A 24,938-nucleotide genomic window follows, 5' to 3' on the forward strand; every position below is an offset into this window, starting at 1 on the left:
CAGAGCGCGCGGCAAGATGGCGCTGCTGCGGCAGGCGTACGGGGCGCTGTTCCGCCGCACCTCCACCTTCGCCCTCAGCATCGTGCTGGGCGCCGTCCTGTTCGAGCGCGCCTTCGACCAGGGCGCCGACGCCATCTTCGAGCACCTCAACGAGGGGGTAAGGAAGGGTGGGGACGCGCCGCGGGCCCGCACGGGGCTTAGGCCCGGGCCTGAAGGTCAGCGCGGCCCCTGGGCCCGCAGCCCGGGCTGCCCCGGCTCCCCGGGCGGAGCGCGGCCCTGCCTGCCCGGGGAGGCCCCGAGCGCCGCGGTGCCTGTCACAGGGGGCTTTGCTGGTGTTTCCATACGCTTTGCAGCGGTGCCCAGTGACAGGGTGAGGGGCAACGGGCAGAGACTGGAGAGACTGAGAGAGCTGGGGCTGCTGAGCTGGAGAAGAGAAGCTGAGAGGGATCTGGTCAATGGATCAATAGCTCAGGGTGGGTGTCAGAGGATGGACCAGACTCTGTTCAGTGGTGCCCAGCGCCAGGGTGAGGGGCAACGGGCACAGACTGAAACACAGGAGGCTCCATGTGAACATGAGCAGAAACTTGTTTGCTGGGAGGTGCCAGAGCCTGGCCCAGGCTGCCCAGAGCGGGTGTGGAGTCTCCTGCTCTGAGACGTTCAAACCCCCTGGGATCCTGTGTGATCTGCTCTGTGACCCTGCGTGAGCAGGGCTGGGCTGGGATCTGCAGAGCTCCTGCAGCCCAACCAGCCTGGGGTTATTCTGTGTGTTGTGGTGGTTGTGGTCAGAGCTTCAGTGTGTTCTAAGGCTTCTGTGGCTGTGGAGTAACTGGGGAAAAAGTATCGAAAGGGGTGGAATGCAGGAAGGTTACAATGCATTGAGCCTGCTCTCTGGGTCCATAGCCGTTCATCTTCCCAGTCTGCCCAGAGCACAGGAGGGTGACAGCTGGGGACGGGCAGTGCTGCCACCGTGCAGGGGAACAGCATCTGCCATCTTGGGTGTGAAAGTGAGATGAGAAAGGTCAAGTTGTCTTTATATCTCTACAACTGCCTGGAAGGACGTTGTAGCACAGAAGCTGTCAGGCTCTGCTCCCCAGGAACAAGCGCCAGGAGCAGAGGAAACGGCCTCAAGTTGCACCAGGGGAGGTTGAGGTTGGATCTGGGATCAATTTCTTGCCCAAAGGGCTGTGGGGCATTGGAACAGGCTGCCCAGGGCAGTGCTGGAGTCACCATCCCTGGAGGGTTGGACAGACGGACATGAGGTTCTCAGGACATGGGGCAGTGCCAGGGGTGGGTAGCAGTTGAACTCGATGATCTTGAGGGGCTTTTCCACCCAAAATGATTCTGACTAGAGCTGTGACACGATAACTGTCTGGATACTGAGTCACATGGGCAGGTGATATAACGGCTTCCAGGGCCAGATGAGGTGATGCAGCACATGCCCTAAGAGAAGGCAGAAGGTGCTGGAATTTCCATCTCGCAGACAGTACAGAAAATACTCAGTGTGTTTCACATTCCCACCTGCAGCACAGCGATTCCCTTCCCTGTCCTGCAGCTCCGATGTGCCTTGGGTCTCTCAGGACACAGTTTCACAGGGGGGCCAGCTCATCTGAATGGCTTTGATGCTGCAAAGAGCTGCCCCGCACCTTCCCTGACTGCAACAGCTGCTCTTTGCCTTCTGAATCAGGTTGTGAAACCAGCAGAAAGCTGATACCACACGAGGTGACAGCCGCAACACCTTGAAGTCACTCACCAGGGGCTGGGTGAGCTGAGAAAATACAGTAAAGACCAAGAGCAGGATCCCTGTCTCCTTTTTAGCAACAGTAACTTGTAAAACCTCACTTAAAACCACATTTGAATGTCAGCACACGACTCCTTTTTTTAATTGTAGCATTTTATATGCGTTAATGTTTTCTTAAGCAGGGTGTGAGAACAGGATTGTGGAGAATGGGAGCTTGTTTTTGAAACTCTATTGTGTACATCAAACAGCACAGCACGCACTGAATGGTGTTTCCCTCGGTCCCGCCTGCGCCAGCAGATATTGGTGCCTGGAGCAGGATTGTTTTCTGCATCCCATGTCTCCGGGAGCAGAAACGCTCCTCCGGCCCGAGCGGAGATAATCTGTGTCTCCCAGGCGCAGGGGCTGCGGGACAGCAGCAGTTCCCTCCTGTTCTGCTCTGAAAGCCCAGGGGTCCACGTGCCGCCTGCTCCGCGGGCAGGGCGAGCGTGCGCTGGGGCTCTGAGCTGCCGTTGCTGTTCCTCCCGCATCCCTCGTGCGGGACTGGCTGCGGCAGAGCAGAGTGAGCCCCGGGCAGCAGGGACACCCGGGGTGACAGTTCCTGCCATGGACCCTGCTGGTACCCGCACACGTGTTCTCCTACAAACTGTTCTTTCTCCTCTTGCTCTTGGGCAAAGTGTTCATGGTAGCTTGCATTTTAAAGTGAAACTTTATCCCGGGACCACTTAAAAACTAAGATCACTGTTTGGTTTTTGTTTTACATCCAGAAACTGTGGAAACACATCAAGCACAAGTATGAGAGCAGTGACAACTGAAATGCTCAGCAGCAGGATCCAGCCTGGGGTGGCAAAAGACGCTGCAGAGAAGGATCCGCTCTCCTGAAACTGGTTGCATCAAAATGGGAATGGATTCCTGATTGAACAGCTCCGAGGCAGGTTATATCAGCCACCTACTGATATGATGTAAGCCTAGATGGACTCAAGGAGTTCTGCTGCTGTACTCAAACTTACTGCGTTAAAATAAAACATTCTTGGTCCATGTCTCCTGCCTTTGTGTTCCCCTGATTTACCCCTTGCCCTGCTCGTAACTTCTTATCTAGGAGACAGAGGATGCTTCAGTAGGGCCCTGTACCGCAGCTTCAACACGCTGTAAGAAATCAAACTATTTTTGAGATAATGTGAAAGACTTGAAAGCGTTTATACAGCTACAGGTTGCTGCCACTGCTGATGGGAACTGAGCAGAGGGGTGAGGAGCTGCCTGCACACTCCAATCTTGCCCAAAGAAAAGGGACTTGAAATCATTTACATCTTTGATGCAGGTTCCTAGCCCGTCATCCTGCTGCAGCACAGATGCTGCTGCCGGCCCTGCTGTTACCAGTGCGAGAAGTGGGTAAATGGATTGATAGACAGATGGATAGATAAATGGACAGACAGATTCAGGCCAGACATGAGGAAGGAATTGTTGCCCTGAGGGTGGTGAGAGCCTGGCCCAGGTTGGCCAGAGAGGGGGTGGCTGAACCATCCCTGGAGACATCCCAGGCCAGGCTGGACGGGGCTCTGAGCACCCTGAGCTGGTGCAGATGTCCCTGTCATGGCAGGGGGGGCACTGGGGAGCTGGGAAGGGCCCTTCAACACAAACCATCTGTGGTTCCACAGATGGACAAATGGGTAGATGGATGGATGCCTCACCCCTGCAGGTGAGCGCTGGTGTGGGCCCATCAATCTGGGCTGAAAATGGACATTGTGTATAATTCCAGCCTGTCCAAAACCTACCGAATGGGATGTTGATCTTTCTGAGCTATTTCTGCACCTTCTGGCTATTTGAGTGGTTTGAGGGGCAGAACAGTCTTACCTTGCACCCTCCCAGCTGCTCTATCCCATCCCAGGGAGCTGCTGGGGGTCCCTGTGCTCTGCCCACCCCGCTCCAGCCAGGGGGGAAGGAGTAGGTTCCCTTCAAATTCTCCACAACCTCACTGAACATCCCGTCCCTGCTCTCAGTGGCCCTTTCACACACATCTTCCCTCCCAGGAAAGGGCTGTTTGGATCCTGTTGGGGGTAACGAAGCAGTTAATTACTCTGGGCTCTCCAGTGGCTGTGGGAAGATGTGGCTGAGTGACTCCTGCTCTTCCCTCTTTCCCAGCCCAGAAGCCGTGTCTCTCCCTCCTCACTATATTTTTCACTAATAAGGAGGAATTTGAGCAATGGATGAAAGAGAGAAAATTAGAGCCAGCACTAATGAAAGCAGCTTTATTGGGTTTGCAAATAGGTGTCAGGAGTAAAACATTAAGAACACAAAGAGGACTTGAAAAACATTGTGCTTCTGTTTTTTGAGCAAAAACCAACTCCAGCTTTCACAGTTCCAGCTGTGCTTTTATAGAGATGCTTAAGAGGAACGGTTTAAGCTTTCTTGGGCTAATCTCGTACCATATGAGACCGCCTGCTTTACTACCAGCTCCGTCTGCAGCGCCGATAGCTTCACGCTGTGCTGAGCAGGTGATAGAGATTTGCAGCTTCTTAGAAGCAAGAACTAAAGATGAATACGGTATTAGGCAGGGGGAGAAGCATTAGAGTGGGCTGGCAGAGAGTAAATGAAGCTGTTAGTGCAGAGAACAGTAGCTGCACAAGAGTAGAGTTAGTTATCCTGGCAGGTGATTTCGCTTGAGAGCAGATTTGGGGAAGTTGGTAAATGTAATTCCCTTTTTCCTACGTGTTGTTGGGGGTTTGAGCTGTCCTGATACACAAAGAAACGAGGCTCGCAGCACTCAGGACTTCATCCCATCTGCAGAGCGGTGACAGCCATTTCTACTCTTCCCAAAGCAGCCCCAGCAGTGTCTGGCAGCAGCTCTGATCCTACAGCCCCTGGTCCCGCCCTCTGCGTAAAACCCGGCAGCCCTGTCTGTCTCATGGCCGCGTTGCCAAAGCGCTGCAGCGCCCGCAGGGGGAGAGGCACCCTGGAACCACAGCTCGAACGCTGCACAGCCCAGGGCTGATTGCTCAGCGCGGGGATAACAACAGTAGCACTTGCAGTACTAGAAAAATACAAACAAACAAAAACCCCAACCACGTGTGATGGTGGTGGGGAGATGGCACGCGGAGCACATTAACCAAGCCAAGCCTACTTGTTTACTTGAAAGTTCATCTCCACGCTGGGTACAGCACTGCAATAACGTGCTGCTGCTCCGCGACAGCAGCAACCGCAACAGTTTTCCCACCAGCTGCCGGCAGCTACTCCAGGCTCGCGTAAGCATTTGAGCGCCTCACAAACAGAGTACAAAGCAAACTCAATTTGTGTGTCTCTTTGCACAGGGAGCAACTGCAAACAAGAGACAGCGCTTGCGAGAAGCCCCTTCAGCAACTACAAACTGTTTACTATGATCTCCTGGCCTTCCTGACAGCAAACACAATGACGAGGGCAGTTCAGCTCCAGTGTGACAAGTTGTTGAGGAGGCAGCTCACGGGGACTCTGCCCCTGCCGCCTTCCCCTCCTGTTTCCATCCCTGATTTTCCAGGATCTTTAGTCTTGGTGGCTGCAGCCAGATCTCATCACACTAAACCAACATGGAACAGCAAGTGAATTCAGTGCCTGCAGACACAGCGCGTTAAAAGGCTTGTTGAGATTTTTCCAACTTCAAGATCGATACGGTCTGTAAGAGCCTAAAGCACCAACTAAAAGATTGAGATCTTTTATTTGCACATTGTTTTCACACACCTCACTCGAGGGATGGGGATGGATGATAAGGTGTTTGTTCACCTAACTCCCCCTGGGTGGCTGTTGGCAATGGGAACAGCCCAAGCACTTTCCTATTGTCCTGTGCCGCAGGATAAGGCATTTGAGCAGAGCTGAAGGCCGCGGGGGCCGCTCCAGGGAAGTTTCACTCTCAGAGCCGCCCGCTGCGGGGGCTGAAAACCCACATGAGTGATGGAGAGGGCGCAAGGAGCAGTATGAAAATAAAAATCTCCGAATTATAAATAGTACCAAAGGAAGTGAACAGCTGTGCAGCCTGTCCGCTGCAGGTGCGGTGCAGCCCGCTGTCGTACGCACGTCTCCGTGAACCGCCTAGCAGCCGGGGTCTGCCTGGAGGGCAGTTCCTTCCCCAAAACGGGCTGCCCCACCAGGGTGTGCAATTCCATGTGAGCTGAAGCGGCAGGTATTGAACCACGACAACCAGTCCCCGGAGCACAGCGAGTGCTGAGGGAATAAAACACAACCGCGTCCTCCCAGGCAGAGGACTGAGGATGACGACAGCCGGGCTGAGTCTTTTAGGAGGGAATCATGCCTTTATTCCGCTTTCTGTCAGCCAGGGCTCGGCGGTTGTGGTTGGCTCTTGTGCTTTTGTTTGCCTCCTTCTTCCTTCGCTCCTGCACTGTCTCCCGGTTCTGTCCGTGTCCCTTCGCGTTCCCAACGACAGCAGAGCTGTCGTGCTTGTGCCTGGGGTACACAGAGAAAGGACATTATGACGAGCACACTGCACGCTTGGGGGACAAAATATACAGATCCTGACAAAAGACGTGAGTTCAGCTGTCAGGCCTTGAGCTTCAGCTCATCCCAGCTCTGAGGGGCTTTGGCAATAGCTGAGTACCAGCATCAGCCACACAACAACTCTGTCCTACACACTGTCAGCTAAAACCAGCTGTTAAACTGTCCTGAAACACTGTGGGAGATGCTCAAGCTCTAGGAAGCCGTGCTCTCCCAGATCCCAACATGCACGGGCTGAGAGTTGCGTGTTCAGCCTGGAGAAGAGAAGCTCCAGGGAGACCTTATTGTGGCCTTTCCGGACTTAAAAGGGGCCAATAAGAAAGATGGGGACAGACTTTTGAGCAGGGTCTGTTGCGAGAGGACGAGGGGTGATGGTTTTAAACTAAAGGAGGGAGATTCAGGCTGGACATGAGGAAGAAATTGTTGGCCTGAGGGTGGTGAGAGCCTGGCCCAGGTTGGCCAGAGAGGTGGTGGCTGAACCATCCCTGGAGACATCCCAGGCCAGGCTGGACGGGGCTCTGAGCAACCTGAGCTGGTGCAGATGTCCCTGCTCATGGCAGGGGGGCACTGGGGAGCTGGGGAGGGCCCTTCAACCCAAACCATTGTATGCTTTTATGTGTCTAACCATTTGACAGAGAGCACGATGAGCAGTGAAGTAAAAGTTGGGTGAGGAAGTGTCCACCACCATGGCGATGACCCTGATGCACAGGAATGTTAAGGAGCAGGTATATCCTCAGCAATTCAGGGTCAGCAGCAGAACACTCGCTAACCACAGCAATAAACGGCTTCCCCCGCAGGGGGAGGTGCTCACTCACCCCTTCCTCGCCAGCTGCGCCAGCCGCCGGGCTTCAGCTCTCTCCCGCAGCACGGCCGGGTCCTGCACAAAATGGTCCTACCGAGGGCAGAAAGGCAAGAGGTCAGTCAACTCAACAGCATCGCACAAAGGGCTCGAGCAGAAGGTGGTTCTGTCAGACCACGGAACAGAGTCAATCCGTTGTTTATTATCTGCTGGCTGAGCCAGCGGGATTGGTGTCAAACTCTAAACCCCAAACCCAGCAGAAAACCTGCGAATTCTTCCCACATCCCACCTCTACCAGCAAGAACATCGCTATTTCCAGAATATCCACAGCAACAGAGTGCTGGTGACCCTCAAAGTGTTCTGCTGGTATTGTCTGCCTAAGGGATAAAGGAGGTTAAAGCCCTCCATGGATAAGTGTCACTGTTCCAGCACGGTTACCCTAGGAAGCAGCGGACAGCTGTATTTAGGGACATTTCACAACCTGCAGAAGCAGCCGCTTGGAAAAGCAGCTCAAGCTCCACCCAACTGTTAAAAGACTCACCCTCTGAAGGAGGAAACCTGCTCCACATCACCTCCGCCAAACACCAGCACGTGAAGCAGAGAGGATGGATGGTAAATCTTAAAGTAACTCCAATTGCAAACTAAACGTCACCTTTGCTCTTTCCTTTTCAGCTTCTTCCTCCTCCTCCTCTTCATCCCCTTCCTCTTCCTCCTGCCCTTCTTCTTGTCCTTTTGGTCTCAAGACTTGAGGGATTGTGAATGGCCTGCAAATTAAGGCACAAAGTCAGCAAACAGTACAGCCAGAAACGTTTCACTGAACAGTGGAGCCTTTTCGCTTTGCATCATATCTTCCAAAAATGAGGAGCTAGAAATTTCATGGGCTTGCTGCTTCTCCTGAAGAAAGAAAAGAAAGAGAAGCAAAAGAAAAAAAGAGACCTGGTAGCTAATGACACATTTACTATGGGCAATTAAACACAGATGTTCTTCACTGGGGAATGTTCACTATGATGTTGTTACTGAAAATAATAGTAGTTAAGAAAAAGGAGCAGGTCAGGAAAAACCTGAAAGCTCACAAAGAATTCATGTGAGGAAACAACTGCTTCATGAGGAGAACGGGACCGGGCAGAGCCTCAAGGTGCCAGTGAGGAGTAAAGCTGCTGGGTTCAGCTTACCAGGGAGGGAACAGCATCGGTACAGGGAACCCTCAGCCTTCCAACCCAAACTCCCACAGAAACGCGAATGCTCAGCAAGTGCTGTGCTCTAAAACCACCGCAACTGGTCAATGGTTCCACTGCTGTGCCCCAGTTTCATACTGGGAGAAATCCATCAAGCTTTATGAATCACCCTGAACACACAGAGCAGCCAAGGGCCTGGGGGGTAGAGGTGGAATTCAGTACATGCCTATAGCTCTTCTTTAATATATATATGTGTGTGTGTTTAAACTGTATTGGAATTCAGATGCACCATTCCACTGTCAAAGAAATAAGTGTAAGACTAGAAAAGCCTTGGTTACTTCAAACCTCTAGATCTGGTTTTAAGCAGTAACATCCACTAATTGTTGCCACTGCCTCTCTAGGAGCACGAGCACCTGAAATAGGGAAAAGGCCCGAGTGCTGCGCTGGTACAAGCAAAGTACAAAAAGGACTTCAATGGAAGACTCGCCACGCTTTAGAAAGGAAAAAAAACACAAAAGGGACAAAGGAACCCCAAAGGTGCATTTTGGTTTGAAGTTAGAGATGGTGGCATCTTCACAATACATCAGAATTTAACAGGCCCCTGTCAGAAATGTTAAAACAGCTTTTAAAACATCTCTAGCTCTTATTTCTAAAAGAAATATTCTACAATTCCCATCCCTGCCCATGCTGGACCCAATTCCAGGTGTAAGCACCCCAAGGTGTCAGAGGGAACTGGCAGGGAGCAGAAATCCCCTTGTAGAGTTCCCAGTTGTGAAGGTTTCCTTTGCTAACCAACCACTTCACGTTGCCCAGCTATACCTGTTATTTCAGACAGCCCATTTTCCTCCGCTCTGGGACAGTTTTCTATCAGCACAAGCACTGCTGAGCGCAAGTTCCTACACGACAGCAAAGCCTCCTCTGAGGTTTGTTGATCAATTGAGGCAATAGCCAAGCCCTGCGGAGCCCTGCAACGCTCCCTACCAATGAGAGAGAGACCCAAATCTCCCTCCTTTCACATCACAGAGAAAACAGAAGATAAATGAGTGGTTTGAAGGATGCACATTCCCTCTGAGAAACAGCCCAAACCCAGCGCTGAGCAGGTTTGTGTGAGCCAGGTGGTGATTCCCATCACAGCACCTACCTCCTGCTGATCAGCTCATCATCCGAGTCAGCATCGTTTGCCCCCACTTGGTTTCCATCATAGGTGTCATCGTACTCGTCCTCGTAGTCCTCCCTGTAGAGCTGAGCTGCTCCCGGCTGCACAGGAACCTCCTCCACGACCACGCTGTACTGGCTGTAACGCTCCCTCTGCTCAGCAACCAGGCGCTTGTCGTTCAGCAAACTCCTCGTCGTGTCCTTCTCCCTCCTGTGCTCCCCAGCACGGGAAGGAGAGGCAACACAGAACCATAGAATCATTTTGGGTGGAAAAGCCCCTCAAGATCATCAAGTCCAACCATAACCCACCCTTGGCACTACCCCATGTCCCTGAGAACCTCATGTCCCTCTGTCCAACCCTCCAGGGATGGTGACTCCAGCACTGCCCTGGGCAGCCTGTTCCAATGCCCCACAGCCCCTTGGGGAAGAAATTCTTCCCAGATACAACCTCAACCTCCCCTGGCGCAACTTGAGGCCATTTCAAGGGCAGTACGTAAAGATCTCTGTAAGTTACTTTTTCCCCTGTCAGTAGTGGAAGCTGAAGTAACACAAGCGCTACTCACACCTACCTGTTCTACTCCAATTTATAACAGGGCTGTTTGGCTACTAAAAAACCAGCCACTCCTGGCTTGGAAAAGTCATTTTTAAAACAGAAGCCCAGCAAGATTCCACAGCAGCTAAGAACACGAATTGGAGACCACTGCTGTCACTGGAGCCAGAACACAAGCTTTTACAGGAAGCCAAAGCAATTATACTCAAGCTGAAATTTGGCCAAAATCCAGAAGACACCAGAAGCGCCATGAATTCCAAATGGTGAGTTGGTAGGAAGAAGACTTGGGTCTCTGGAAGGCCGTACAGGGCACGGTGCTCTAACACCCTGCAGCAGGATCATCTCACCGCAATCACTTTTGCAATCACTGCAAATCACAGACCTGATTGTCAGTAACCGCCGCACGGACACGCGTGTTCCTGGAGCCAAGAACCACAGCTTACAAACGGGAGATGGAAAATACGAATGGAGGCAGAGAAAGCAAAAATTACCAGTGCAGCAAGTAAGGATCAGAGTGAGCACAACTAACACCGAAAAGAACAAACCAGAGTAGACCGGTGATTTTGATTCAGCCTCAAAGCACTGCGTGTAGATATTTTTTAATTTAGGACCTAAGTAAATTACAGCAATTTTAAAGAAGGGAAGATAAAATTTTGATAGAGGTATTAAAAAAGTGGCCAGAGATGCTGTGTCTCCAGCTGCACAAGCGTAAACTCTTTAAGTCTCATTTTTCAGACCGGCCAAGTATACACTTCCAGCAAAGCAACAAGGGATTCCACTGTTAAATATTCACAGGACAACGTGCAGCCCTCAGAGTGGAGGAGGAACACGCACCAGCGCTCTGCCCGGCATCCGGACGTCACCGGAGAAAGAACCTGCCCAGGGCAGGCGGTCGGTGACTCGAGAATGGACAGACCTGGGTGATGTACCTGCCAGAAGTGGGGAAGTGATGTAAACAGCCTGATTTTCACAAAGGATCTGAAAGCTCCGTAAGCCTGCGGCAGATGCGGTTCCTCCCCGGGTGACTCGCTGTGACTCCACACACCGCTCGGCTGCGGTAACATCTTCTGGTGGTTTTTAGCGTGAGACTGAGCAAAGTATTTGGTAATTGTTTCCTGTCGAGCTGGTCTGATGACAGCAGAGGAGCTGCAGCGAAATGTCTCAGCCACCAATTCCAGGAAAAACAGTGGGATAACCCCTCCGGTCCTGCAGTGTTCAGGACACACTCCGGCTTCAAGAGCCAGATTCAGCTTGCAATTACGGCTGGACAGGCACAGACAAGTGGGATCGCTTTTCAGGATCAGCAAGGAATCACATATATGTGTTATATATGTTCACTTCCCCGTGCTCGTTCCCCTCCTCATCCTGGTGTGGCTTTTTCTCTTTCTCATTAACTGGCCCTGGCCCAAACTGCTTGCGCTTTTCCGCAGTGCAGTGGGACCCATCCTGCTCTGGCAGCACCACTGCCACATCACAACAGCACTAAACGCAAGTGGAATTCTGTGAGCAAGAGATTTTAAGAAGGAGAAAAAGAAATTATATAATTGAAATCCAAAGCAGATCTCAAATTAGGCTGGGAGAGCCCTGTCAGCCCAGCGCTTGGGTAAAGCATCGGGTTTCTCGCTTGTGGGACAAGGAACTTGCGCTTTTAGTGCTGAAAGGACACGCTTCATACTTCTGGTGTTCTGAATGTTAAATTCTAGAGAGCAAGGCACTATAAGTTATCCTTTGATTTAGTTGGATATGGCAACTTTGGGCGTAGGGTGTATGTTGCTGATCTCAGCTACTTAAGTACAGGTTTTAAAAACGACTCCAAACATAACTGATGTGTCTGGAGTCCTGCAGAGAGTGCTCTCTGCGTAACAACTGCTTTTAAACCAAGACACAGCCTGAGGGAGGCCAAGAGACACCAGAACAGCAGCACTGAGAGGGGGATAATCCCAAGAGGTCCCTGAATGGTAGAGCAGATGAGCCAACTGTGTTCTCAGGGAGCCATGTCACCACCACAGAGCAGACCCGGCCCCCCTGCCCGCAGCCGGGGGGCAAAGCTGTGGGATTAGGCTCCCAACACCCAGCTCAGGGATGACTTAACTTCCGAAGCTCTGGAAGTGATCACAAAATCATTTTGGTTGGAAAAGACGCTCAAGATCATTGAGTCCAATCACTAACCCATGTCCCTGAGAACCTCATGTACACCAATCTATCTGCAGAGGGAGCTCCCGGCAGGGTTATTCCGAGCGCTGGACGCGCTGTGCTGGACTCGGGCAGCGCTCTCTGGCCTTGTCCAGCCTCCACAGCAGCTACTCACATGTGCAAAACTTTGGCAAGTGGAAGACAACTGAGCTCACCTGTGCAAAAGGCTCCTGCTGCACGCCAAGCAAGACAATGCGCCAAGGAGAAAGAGGAGAGATAACGCCTGTGAATTCTTAGCTATGGAGCCTCCAAAAGTCATTGTCTTGGCCAGAGAGAAGAGAAATGATTTTCTTGCCTAGCTGAGCCAATATAAGCACTATAGCAGTGCTGCTGAAACAGTCCAACAGGATTGCGGACAAAAGTGGTTTTCTCCTGAGAGTTTGATGCAGCTTTGCAACCAAAGCCTTGACTGGGAGCTCCCAGGGTGATGCAGCTCAATCTCCAGCCAGACTTTTACTTACATTCTGTGTAAATACATACTAACATACTAACATAAAGATTGGACTTGGTTGACCTGCTTCAGATTCTTTTTAAGCGCTTTCTCTAACCAGCCATGTTGTAGATAGAGCTGCCAGCAACAGGAGCCAGCAGGACAAAGCCCCAACCTCTGTTCGCACAGTGTGGCACAGCACAATGTGCCAAACTAAGGGGAAAGCAAGGGAAATGTTCTTCTGCAGGGAGCTTAGAGCAGCACGAACAACAAAAGTCGTCTAAGCCACTGAGTGTTATCAGATTTTGAAGCAGATAGACATTGAAGCTTCACTTGGATCTAAACCAAATCGTTATTTATCCCCAGTTCTGAGTCACAACAACAGGCTCACAGAGGTGGCTGCTTTTCAAGGTTTGCTGTTCGGTATGAATTTAACATTAAGACCAAGAAGCAAGAGCTTGACATCACAAATGAGCTTGACAGGGATCTCTAGCCGCGTACTGAGGAAAGCCCATTAGGAAAAACACTCCCTGAGACCAACCCCCTAATAATATTTCATTTTACTTTCCCATAGAAACAGGTGGGAAACATCTTTGATAAGCCTCACTGCCCCCTGCCAAGAAATTCCTGCAGGAGGTTTGTGCGAGAAACAAATTTGCAGGTTCGCAGACGTTTATTCTGCTTGACAGACAGGGTTAATTGAGGGTGCACGACACTCACCGCTTGCCTTTTTGGATCCGAGAAACATCCACCGAATCCCTACTGAAAACATCAAACTCATCATTCTGGAAAACATTACAGCGAGAAGTGACGAGAGGAGTAGGGTCTGGCTTCAGCTGCCTGTTAAAACAAATAAGGGAGAATCAAACCAAAGGTGAACTGAGGAAGACCACATCCTCTCCTTCCTAAACCCTTGGTTTCTTCGCTCTCAAAGTCACCCCCAGCATGCTGAGATCCTCATCGTGGTGCTGCATGATGGGGTCACAAATTGCCGTCTCTTCATCTCGCAGCCGCACTATAGTACGTGCAGGACCGCTGCATGGCATTGGTGTAAGATAAAAAGCAGGTTTGGAAGCTTATTGTTGGGAAACTAGAGCAACTTACAGAAAGCAAGAAGAAAATGCATCTGTTCATTTAAGAATCAGTAAAACTGTGCAGGAGCGTGGAATATTCAACAGCCTGGCTGCTCTCAAAGCGGTGACTCAGTAAAGCCAAACGCTAAGTGTGATGCATTACACGCCGGAAAAAATGCCAGTAATTTGCCGCTGTTGGTTTCAGGACATTTATCTCCCTATGGTTCCTTCTTAATTCTTTCTCAGAGTTCCAGGTTTATGTTTGTTCAACTTACAAGTCAAAAGACCATTATTTTTGCATTTGTTTTGTTGGTGCTGTTAGCTCAGCTGGGAATCTGAAAGCGCTGCTGAGCTCACTTCTAAAATCAGCAGTGATCAGAATTCTACATTCGCTATTGAACTGAACGTTTTGTTTCAAGATGTAAGAGGCAGGAAAAAACCCAGCCGTATCTTCTGTAACTGCTGGTTCTGCAGAAAAACCCAACCTTCCCAAGGCCCACCCCGCACCGTTTGTGCCAAATTCAGCAGATCTGGCTGGGAGAGCGTGAAGATTGTTGCAGAACTAAGAATTTTACATTATTTTTTCTGATAAAGATGCTTTCCTTTTTTAATGCAACAATGAGACAGTCTGCCCGTTCCTCCATGAAATGTGAGCGAGCAGCACATTCACATCCTGACACGCAGTCGGAAACTGCTGTTGCAGCACAAACACGCTGGCAGCTGCAGGCAAACTGAACCAACTCAATTCCACTGCCAGCGATAAACCCACAGCCGCTGTAACACAGGGAAGTGAGCGAGAGCCGGGCAAGTTTGTCAGGGAGGAGATAAAAATGGACCTGAACTGCTAGTTCCAATCCCACTCTGGTTTAACTTTAGTTGCAAGAGAGTAACCTTCCAGATACAGGTTGAATTTCATCTGGATTAGCCCCTCTGAAGACGCCCCTTCCTGCAGGGCAGCCGGGATTTTAACACCTCTGACCCTGTTCTCCGCAGCAAAGTAAGATTTGAAGGCAACGCACTCTATCGCTCAGCTACGCCTGTGTCCCCATGGTGGAATTTTAATGGTTCTTATTGGAGTTTTTAATGTACAAGTATTTTTGTTCCCCCCATCAGCACCTGCTCTGCTGAAATGCTGAACACTGAATGTTCCAGTCCTCTGCAGGGACACAAAGAGGACAGAAATATAGCGGCAGATGGCAACGAGAAGCTCTCACTGCGCCCACCTACCCCAAGAAAACGCTCCTGCTTAGAGCTCTACAAGCGTCTAACCTGCAATATGAGTGACACTAAATGACAACCCGCAACTGAAAAAACAAAGGGCATTCAAAGCCATGCCAGCAGCTGTCCCACACCTTTGCATTGTTCGGTCCAGCTTATCCAAGCAGGGCACCAGTTTATCTTCTAGAATGTTGTTGATGACTTGCTCGGCGTTGTAGCTGTACTGTTCCAGGCAGGCCAGGATGAAGCCCTCGCCGAGGTCCGGCAGCAGATCCTTCACTTGGGAGATGAGGGAGTCCAGCTCCACCCCGGACACCTTGGCGAGGGGCGCAGCGGCCGCCCCAGCGCACTGCACACACCACACGGAACCGTGAGGGACGGCAGGAGTGCATGTGAGAAAAAGGGAAAGCAGAAGTCTGGGTTATCAGAATTTAAACACAAGAAGTCAAAGACTGAAGTGAAAAGACAAGAAATCAGCTTAGTTGTTTCTGCTACACAAGGGCTGAGACAGACTTGGGCACGCAACTGCTTTTGTCTGTCCCTGAGTCCCTTCCTCCAATAACATATGGATTTAAAAATAAGCACATGAACTACGGGGATCAAGTGTGGGATTTGAATAAACCACAGCAAGAGGAAACCCAGGCCAGTGGGAGTTAGACACAATTTGCTCAACGATAAAGCCAGGATTCAGGTGTGGCTTTGTTTCTCATTTCACAAGGCACACGGAGCTGCACTGAAATCTAGCAAAGGCGAGAAATGAGACTCAGTCTCATGTAATCCCCGAACCCAAGCAAACCAATGCTCTCTTCACAGACAAATGAAGCAAGGACAGAAAGAGCAGAACCCAGTGCTACCCTCACCGCTCTACTCACCTCATCCTCTGACGCGTACGCAGCCCCGAGCTCTTCCCCGTCCTCGGCTGTGCTCTCCACTATCGCTGATGCTCCATTAGATGCTGCTGGCGGTGCTGGATCTTTAACAACTTGTGCTTTTTTCCTGTCTACCCCTTCCCACGCACTTTCCACTGCGTGGAGGATGTAGGCTGTCCTGGTCTCATCTCTAAGACAACAGCATTAAGGCCATTTCTAGATGCAATATTCAGAACTCACCTTAGAATCTGAATAATTTCATTTGGAAGAGACCCTCAGGATCATCGAGTCCAACCATAACCCAACTTTAGCGCTAACCCATGTTCCCGAGAACCTCATGCCCGTCTGTCCAACCCTCCAGGGATGGTGACTCCAGCACTGCCCTGGGCAGCCTGTTCCAATGCCCCACAGCCCTTTGGGGAAGAAATTGTTCCCCACATCCAACCTCAACCTTCCCTGGCGCAACTTGAGGCCTTGAAGCAACTATGCAATTTTCAGTGGCTTCCAAGCCTGTGCCTACATTAACATGAACATTCCCTCCTTTCTTTTTTTAAGAGGAGACTTCCCATCACCCCCTGCCAGTCCTGCAGCTTCACCAGAGGCAGCGACCCTGGCAATGCCACTGGTGTGAAGGAATCGAAGAGCAGCCAGGGCTGCAAAACACCACAGTGACAGCAAAGGATACAGTGTGAAGGAGGCTTGTTGGAGCAGACTGACATCATCTTCGACAGGGAACAGCTCATCATAGTCACGGAGAAATCTGAAAACACAGAAGTTTAATCAGTCGAACTCAATAATAAATTACGGGCAGAGCGGTCACATACCACCATCCCTGCTGTGCTACTGCGACTCACCGCTCAGGTGGAAACACATACAGACCTCTCACCCAATGCTGAATTCCAGCACGGGTTGCCGTGTCTGATTTTGTTCCCATCATACTGCAGCACCACTTTCCCCCAAGCCAGAGCCAGCTGCAATGCTCCCCGTAATGTCCAGACCCGTAACCCAGTGCCGCATTACAGAGAAAATATGGTTTATGACTTGAACATGACCAGAATGACAGCACCGGCAGGAGGACAAGATGGAATTCGCAGTTCTGCCGCTGATTCGCTTTGCATCTTCAGCATCAGCACTTAATATCTGCCCGGTCTGGTCACCCCACTTGAAAAGCACAGATCAGTAATAACAGCCTAACTTGTCAAGGCTAATTGCTAAATTGCTATCCTCCACTTTGAAAGCCTGGATTAAAGAGAGCGAAGAATAACATTCTCCAGCGTCACGCAACATCCTCCTCATCTTTGCAATAAAGGCTGTACTGCAGCCTGAAATCCTCTCACAGCAGTTCTCCCAACTAGTTAGAATGATTTCTAACTCCCAAACGCATCGTAATGCCTCATAATAATGTCTTGGGCAATTCTGTTGTAAAGAATGGAAGAGGAGGGCAAGCTGAGCCGCCCCTCAGGCCTTTCCGCCAGCCTCACCTCTTCTCCTGAAGCACCGAAGTGAAGATCTGTAGAAACTCCTCAATAAAAGGCTGAATGTTCTCACAGCTGCAGGAGACAATGGCACAACGGAGTGAAAACCTCAGTGCTGAGCACAATCTCCATATTCTGCCTCACGAGCCAAACCAGTCACACTCAAATCAAGGGGAAATCCCGTTTGAAAATAGATTTCAGGCCACTTTTTGGTTTTCACAGGGGCAAAGGGTCAAATGGAAACAAGTTTCTTTTACGGCTTCAGCAAACATTTCACCCAGCTGGATTAAAGCTGTATCACAGTTAAAATTACAAGACTCAAAACAGACTTTACAAATCATAGTGAGATGCCTCAGACCTGCAATAAGCAGAAAAGGGCGTGTAGCCTTTTGTAATTGCACTCTTATTATATGGCTTGGGATTATAGCAGCAAACCTCCCAGAAAGTATGTGCTCACCTCTGTAAGAACATGTGCCAAAGAAACTCCTCATGCAACCTTTCGCTTTTAAGGCCTAACCCTCTCATTGGTGCGGATGCATCCAGCCTCCTGACGAGGCAGAACGCAGAACACACTCTGTGGTAGGTCAGTGTTAAGAGAAAGGTATTTGTCTAGGAGCCAGGTACATCGTTTGCACAGTAGCCTCGGCTCCTGTCAAACTGGCAGTGAGGGTCTGGAGCTGCCCTTTACTACCTCTGAAGTATGTATAATCCTTAATACTGTGGAGTCTGAACACGTTACACGCTTTAGTTCGTTTCTACTTTCAATATTGCAGTGGGTACTGAAAGGCAACACTCAGAAAGCAAAGGCAGGGCAAGGCTGCTATTGCTCCTTTAAAGGCTGATTTACAGCATGGACTGGGTGAGAGTCCAGGTCACAAGGAAGCGAATCCAGGGCTCTCATAAGGAATTAAACCAACAGACCCTCCTAATCTCCTCAGCCAATTCTGATATCAAACCAGGGAAAAGAGTCAAGTGGAACAGGAGCTGCAGAGACCAGTGAATGACACAACCACCAAGTACAGGCGGAGAACAGCCCAAGGCAGGCAGGCCATACCATCCAGATCCAGGTTCTCAGCTCTGTCCTCAATGTGCAGCACAATTTTGGGTTATTTCACTTCTCTTCATCTCTCAATTTTAAAATAAGGATAGTTATACTTGCCTCCACTTTGAGATTACTCACAGAGCTATCAGTTAACAATTTTCACAGTAGGAGCGTGGGTAGAACAAGGTAAAGGCATCAGTATCCAGATTTGAAATGCCTGTTTTCAGTGACCTGTAACACTGCATCGCTTTTGCTGTGGTGTCTCAGTCAAGGTGCCTACACGCAGCACTAGAATTCACTACTTAGTCACAAACTGAGGTCAGAAAGCTTGTTGGACCACAGGTTATCGCTACACACAGCTCACCACACCAATTTGGGCTCACACAGCGTCAGCTGGGACACTCCTGCTGTGCGGGACCGCAGAGTTCTGAGCTCAGCCAAAGTCTTTGGCTCCAACCCCAACACAAATAGCAGCATCCGTTCATTTTCTGCAGTAAATCTGAACACGAGGAAGGAATCTCCCTCGCAATGGCAATAACTGGCTAGAATCGCAGTGCCCGAGTGCCAATACCTGCTTTCTAAGATGGGCTGCAGACAAACTTGGTTTATTAGGATGTGAAAAGCTTCTATCATCTTCTTTCTGGAATGGGAAATTCTCCTCCACAAATCAGCAAAAACACTTGAGAGAGAGTAAAAGAACACACGGTTGGTGTCAGCACAAGAAATCTGCATCTTTAACACACCTTCGCTCCAGAGTTAACCCTCCAGAGGTAGCATCTGCATTAGCAGAATATTTGATTTGCTGTAAGAACCGGAAATTAGAGTCATTCCAGAGTCAATAAGGACAATCCATGCTCTAAACAAAGTTGGTCTCAATCCCCAGTTGTCCCAACAGCTAGATACATGGTATCTCAACCGTACCAGCACAGTCTGTGCCTTAAAACGAGACCGATCTATAGTTATCATTCATGTTTTCACACTTTGCTACAATATGAATGCATCTCCCATCAAGTCTCTTCTTAGACAGCAGTGAAAGAAACTGTTAGTCACCCCACTGCTCAAGAAAATCTGGAATTAAAAAAGCTCTTTCTTCAGAGCTCCCTAAAGCAGCTTAAAAAAAGAAGAGAGAAAGACTCTGCAGAGATGGGTAAAGCAGCATGAAGCGAATTTTTAACTAAGCCCTGCGAGACTTTTATCGAAAAGAAAACGCAAACCTTTGCAGAGATTCTCACCTGTTATCCTCATAATGCCTCTTCTTTATTGCAGATTCCAGCTCGGGAATTGCCAATTCATAAAATGAAGCTAATCTGCAGAAAAGGGTGAAAAGAGAGTAAGTGTCAGCTGAGGTTTCCAAAATCATTTGCTAAAAGACAAATCAAATAGTTAATTTCATTAAATTCTTACTAGCATTACACTTTAGCATTACCCCGTTTTGGTATTTGGTCCCTGAAACACAAGTAAATACACAAAGAGCAGCACTCCAAGGAAACCACCTGGGCATCTTTGAAGACACAGGCATTTGAAAAGCACCACAACAGCAAAGAGAAGAACAATCTGCCCAACTGAGAAACATCCCAAACAAACCTGTGCTCTGCAAAGAGCCGAGATGCTCAAGTCCATCTCCAAACGTCCCCTCCCACCCTGATATCCTTATGGCCCTGTATCTGCTGTATGCTAAAAACTGGGTATGAAACAAGATATGATTTCCAACAAAACCCTACTGGTCTTGCTATTCATCTCCACTCTAGGTGGGCATTTAGATGAAGGTGTCCAACATGCAGAAAGCTTGCGAGGATGTTTCAATAGGATGGGGCAGGGGGGAAACAAAGGAAGTTTGTTTGCTCCGGTTTCCCACTTTACATGCCAGGCAGCCCACAGTGTCCCTTTTCTTGAGGGACCGAGCACCAGGAGATGCAGAAAAACACCCTCATAGAGTAACAGCCTGTACTGCTCCAGTAGTGGCTGGATGTCACTGATAATGGTTTACAGCACTTGGCACAACAGCCAAGCAGAGGCTTCATTAGGAACATTACGTCCAAGTCTCCTATTAAGAGCCAAATATGTTAAATGAGTATCCTTGAGGCAAACGTAGCAGGAGCTGGCCGATACTTTCAGTCCAAAAGAGAAATCACCGAGTGCCAGTGGATTGAATCAGGCTTGCAGAGGTTCCAAAAAGATGACCCGTAAATCAGTTTTCCCTCCCCACACTCCGAGGACCTGGTCATTATTGAGAAGTAATAAAAACGTTGCTGTTGTCCCACCGCACAGAGATCAAGACTATTTCAGCACATCTCTGACATCCGCAGTGGAATTAATAGCAAAGGCTTTCCTCCTCCGAGTAACCGAGCACACCAGCAGCGCTGCCTGCCAAGCCAAACAGCCACCAGCGGTCCCCAGTCTGCTCCTCTTCAATAACCACCTCCGGGACAACATCCACAGAGGACAGAGTTACTGTCAGTAACCCCAGAGCAGTGTTACTCAATCCCTAAACCACTGGCAGCTCTACAACGCGATTGGAAACAAGAGCAAAATAAAAATGTGTGTTCGTTTGCAGCACCAAGCAAAGAAAACAGGGGAAATAAGGACAATAAAGGAGCGTTTCGCTTTGTCCTAACCAAAGGCTGTTACAAGACTCCACAAGATGCTCTGGGGGTTCAGAACACCTGGAGGAAGGTGGGTAAGTGCCACTCAAGGACTCGCAGCCTCTGTGGGAACATGCTCTGCTGTCTGGTCCTTGAGACCATCCTGACTCATCATTGCCACCGTGACCCAGAGCTGGACAGGAATTCGCTGTCAGGCAGCGGTGACAGCGCTGCCTCGTCACCCTCCCCCAGCCACGTAGCTTTTGCCAAACCTCAATAATATTCTCTAGCATAAAACGTCAAACAAAAACGTTTATTTTCAGACTTTGACAGACTATCACTTAGAAAGGCTTTCTACTGCTCCTGTTTCACGTCCTAAGCTCTTCTTGTCCACAACTCTTTCCTGCTCACCCCTCTCCACCCTGTCTAGAGCACATTGAGTACTGTTCAGCTGGGTTTTGAAACTGTCATGGTTTTCTGGCTCCAGGATCACTCAGGGATAACAGACAAACTCTAGACATCCGCACATCAATTTCTTCCCTGGGAGTCTCTGTATTCCTCTCAGAGTGAACCTCGCAGTCTCCAGTTGCATTAAATCTGTCACCTCTTAACGATGAAGGCACTGGGACAGAACACAGCAGCACATTCAATATTTCCACTGTGCCAAGACAAGCTTTGTGTGCAGTTCAAAACGTACCTGTAGCAAAACTCATGTTTTTGGAAGGTCTGGCAAGCCGGTGGAAAGACATCAAGAAACGCCCAGAGCGTTGTGCAAGTGTCGCAAAGGTACAGCACAATATCTTTCAGCTCCTGAGAGACAAAGAGCAGTTACTGAGAGGAAAGCCAGACAAGTTTTTCTGGGAACACAGTATAACTCACTAACAAGGACAACATTTTCAGATCGAGCCTTTTTCATGACTGCACAAGTTTGCTATCAATCATAAGCACTGAACATTACTGGGTCTAGAGGCAATGTCTCTACTAAAACCTCGACCCTTTAAACATCTATAATACAACCCCAACTGCTCACTCTCATTAAAGATTCTGTGAAATTACGAGAAACATCGTCAGATCCCATTCTGGACAGTGGCTTTGCCCTCTATATATCCTCTGCATACAGCATCCTTCCCCATCTCTCTGGAAGCACTGCAGTAATACAGGAATTAAAGAGATGAGTTCAGTGGTCCATTTCAGTGCAAGATGCGTCTGCAGAGCAGCGCTAACACCTCCCACGTACAGCCTGCATGACTAAGACTTCGTAGAAGACCACGCTCCGTGAGCTGGGGCCTGGCTTGTACAGCACCCAGCACTAAAACCCTCTGAATTAACTAGAATTAAAGTGCACTGCTGTTAAAAAACATTTCTGAAGAAAAGATCAACTCTGATCACTGTCAGGGTTACATGGAGACTTCTGCCAGACACTCTGTTATATTATTTATAAACTGGTTAAGCAAGAGAGATGCCAGGTTTAAAAAGAACCCACACTACAATGGATATGCTTGAAATGCACACGAGCAAAGCAACCAGCTCACAGTGGAAAGGCTTTATCATCAAGTCACACAACAAACAGTGAAACAATGACACGGAACCACATGCTGCGTGAGCCACCAGGATTTGGGAACAGAATGACCCTCTGTGGCCCCACTGCTCTTCAGTCTGCAGGGTGACAAAGAGTAAAGTGCACAGAGCAACAGTTCTACCTGGAGGGGCATGTTTCCTGGGGTCACATTTACTCTTTCTTCCAATTTCTGGGGCTCAGCAGAGGCTCCTTCACACTGCAAGCCACACTTACGCAAAATATTGTTGAACACCTAGATCAAGAGAACAGAACAGCGTTAAAACAGACGAGAAAACAGTGGGACATGCTTTATATGCAATACGTGACTATTTCCACACAGCACAGAGCTGTAGGAGATGAAAGGTGTGACAGACTCTTGCAGGAAGGGCCACGCTGCACCCCCAAAACGCCACATGACTTGTGCGCAGCTTATTGCGACTGCATGTGCTGGTGGTGCCGAGACACGGACTGCAGCCAATCCCAAACCCTCCACTGGGTGAGAACATCAGGCAGCAAGGCCAATATGGGGAGGCCACTGGGGTCCCCATTCGCAAGGGAGCGGTGGGACTGCTGGGACATTGACACCAACTCCTGTCGATGAGCTCGGTCCAATGCCTTTCAGCCTGGAGGGCAGCAGGACAGATTTTGCAGTTCTTATTTATAAATAAAGAATTTGAGGAGAAGCTGATAGAATTAAGTTCCAGATTGCTAAAAACCTTTGGTGCAGGACCAGCTTCAAACCCACTGCTCTACATATGCACCTTGAGAGGTTTGTCAAACCCTCCTCCCAGAGACATGTGAGTGGTGGCTGAAGGTACATGGACAAGAAGAAACAGCCTCAAGTTGCGCCAGGAGAGGTTGAGGTTGGATGTGGGGAACAATTTCTTCCCCAAAGGGCTGTGGGGCATTGGAACAGGCTGCCCAGGGCAGTGCTGGAGTCACCATTCCTGGAGGGTTGGACAGACGGACATGAGGTTCTCAGGACATGGGGCAGTGCCAGGGGTGGGTTATGGTTGGACTCTGTGATCTTGAGGGTGTCTTCAACCAAAATGATTCTGTGATTCTAAGTTGCATACTTGGGGTTAGTGCTACTATTCTACAGTGTGCGTGAGCTCCTAAATCCACACAGGTGTCAGCTCCTTTCAGACACAGCATAAGCACATATGCTGCTTTATGATCATCTTTGAGCTGTGAGACTCGTGCATGTGAGATACACCCGTATCACCCTGTGACAGTTGCCAAAACACACAGTAAAGAAACCAGCATTCTGCAGAGAAACTGCTGACATGGTGCATCCCAAAAAGCAAATTGAATCTCTGCTGTCCTCCCCAGTAATTCATTTGATCTTGCATCCTATAACATTTTTTAAAGATATATCACCTCTGAGATTTACCTCTAACAGTTTCTTAGCACACAGACAAAAAGAAGAATGTAGACTTTCAAAAAGTCAAGTGACATTATAGGTTTCTTGGGGTAAACAGTGTCTCGGGCATTTTATTTTTGTGCATAGATGAGCTTTCTGAGGACATAAACATGACATTTTCAGGGTACAAAGATGTCAAGGTACCTTGATTTCTCCCTCAGGTTAAATGTGAATCCTGCTTACCGAGTCTGGGGAATATACAAGCTGCTTAGAAAAATGAAAGCTTAGACATGGAGAGGCGCCAAATACCTTTTGTACGGCAACAACACATCCTTTCCAATGGATTTTCATATACTCCTGAGAACCTGCCGTGTTAACGCTAACCTATTCTACTATGTCAAGTCTTCGCTACCTCTCATAGTCTCTAGAGTTTGGTGTTCTACATTTCAATGCTGCTTCTGCTTTGGGGTGAGGTGGGATACAAAGAATACTTTTGGAGCCAGCTAATGAAAATTCCTTGAGATTAACTGCAGAGAATGCAAAAAATTACATAAGGTAACAAGAAATAGTCATAAAGTAATAGTTTTAGATAAAGTTTCAAAACCTACCTGGCAATATTAACACAAACTAGAGAAAGTAAGTAATTACAAATCCATTTTGCCTGCCTATGGCCATACTTGCTCCCTTTCCGCGCTCTAAAGGATGCCACAGCTCAGGATGACACGACAAGGAGAACGCGGTACCTGCAGGACAGTGGGCAGAGTTTCGTCCAGGTCACCGAAGTAACTTGGTTGCTGAGTGAAGATGTTTTCTGAGAAGAGAGGGGGAAGGAGATCATCTCCATTAGGTCAGACATTCGTGCCAACGAACAGATTTGCACCACAAGATGTACTTGTGTCACTGCTGACACCCCCAGATGCGGGTAATCACCATTTTGGACACGGGCACAAGCTCACGACTCAACTCGCTGCCCATCAACCCCTCAGTGCAACTGAGGAACAGGGAGCGAGCTCACGCTCATCAGAGCGGAGCAAACGAGATGTCAGATGGTTTGTGCGCAGAGGCTGAATCAATGAATAATGCAAATACTACCGCTAAACATTCCTCCTTCCTTTCTCTGACAACTGGAGTTGACTTTTAATTACTGATAACAGTTCAGCATGCACTGGAGAATGTTCTCCAAAATATTTCTTAAAGGTAATGAGGCTTTAGTAATACCTGCTATTATATTACTAGGACTTCATT

The 24,938-nt window shown here is 49.2% G+C and overlaps 2 protein-coding genes across 5 annotated transcripts in view; one reads left to right on the forward strand and one right to left on the reverse strand.

The window, feature by feature from the left end:
• The first annotated feature begins 4 nt into the window (after positions 1-4).
• Positions 5-2,777, forward strand: UQCR10 (ubiquinol-cytochrome c reductase, complex III subunit X). The gene is made up of 2 exons (XM_080355587.1): positions 5-157; positions 2,503-2,777. Exons 1-2 carry the CDS (start codon positions 17-19, stop codon positions 2,548-2,550), a joined length of 189 nt encoding a protein of 62 aa, XP_080211713.1. The 5' UTR covers positions 5-16; the 3' UTR covers positions 2,551-2,777.
• Positions 2,778-3,994: 1,217 nt separating this feature from the next.
• Positions 3,995-24,938, reverse strand: part of ASCC2 (activating signal cointegrator 1 complex subunit 2) — a 29,382-nt gene continuing 8,438 nt past the window's right edge. For 3 of the 4 annotated variants that reach the window (XM_080355292.1, XM_080355293.1, XM_080355295.1), the window contains 14 exons: positions 24,437-24,504; positions 22,473-22,583; positions 21,470-21,582; positions 19,423-19,497; positions 18,762-18,869; positions 17,155-17,223; positions 16,359-16,433; positions 15,677-15,863; positions 14,939-15,153; positions 13,234-13,353; positions 9,327-9,551; positions 7,663-7,774; positions 7,027-7,103; positions 3,995-6,163 (listed from right to left, as the gene is read on the reverse strand). In XM_080355292.1, coding sequence (XP_080211418.1) covers positions 5,995-6,163; positions 7,027-7,103; positions 7,663-7,774; positions 9,327-9,551; positions 13,234-13,353; positions 14,939-15,153; positions 15,677-15,863; positions 16,359-16,433; positions 17,155-17,223; positions 18,762-18,869; positions 19,423-19,497; positions 21,470-21,582; positions 22,473-22,583; positions 24,437-24,504 — 1,724 coding nt within the window. In that variant the 3' untranslated portion in view covers positions 3,995-5,994. The remainder of the gene's footprint in view (positions 6,164-7,026; positions 7,104-7,662; positions 7,775-9,326; positions 9,552-13,233; positions 13,354-14,938; positions 15,154-15,676; positions 15,864-16,358; positions 16,434-17,154; positions 17,224-18,761; positions 18,870-19,422; positions 19,498-21,469; positions 21,583-22,472; positions 22,584-24,436; positions 24,505-24,938) is intronic. The other variant, XM_080355294.1, reaches the window with a different exon arrangement.

The sequence above is a fragment of the Nesoenas mayeri genome (assembly GCF_963082525.1).
Source record: "Nesoenas mayeri genome assembly, chromosome: 17".
Taxonomy (NCBI): Eukaryota; Metazoa; Chordata; class Aves; order Columbiformes; family Columbidae; genus Nesoenas; species Nesoenas mayeri.

Excerpts from the sequence above, each read along its gene's own strand:
- UQCR10 (XM_080355587.1), top strand. The coding sequence starts at position 17 with ATGGCGCTGCTGCGGCAGGCGTACGGGGCGCTGTTCCGCCGCACCTCC. Across the intron at positions 158-2,502 it reads TCGAGCACCTCAACGAGGGG|AAACTGTGGAAACACATCAA; the intron begins GTAAGGAAGGGT and ends TTTTACATCCAG.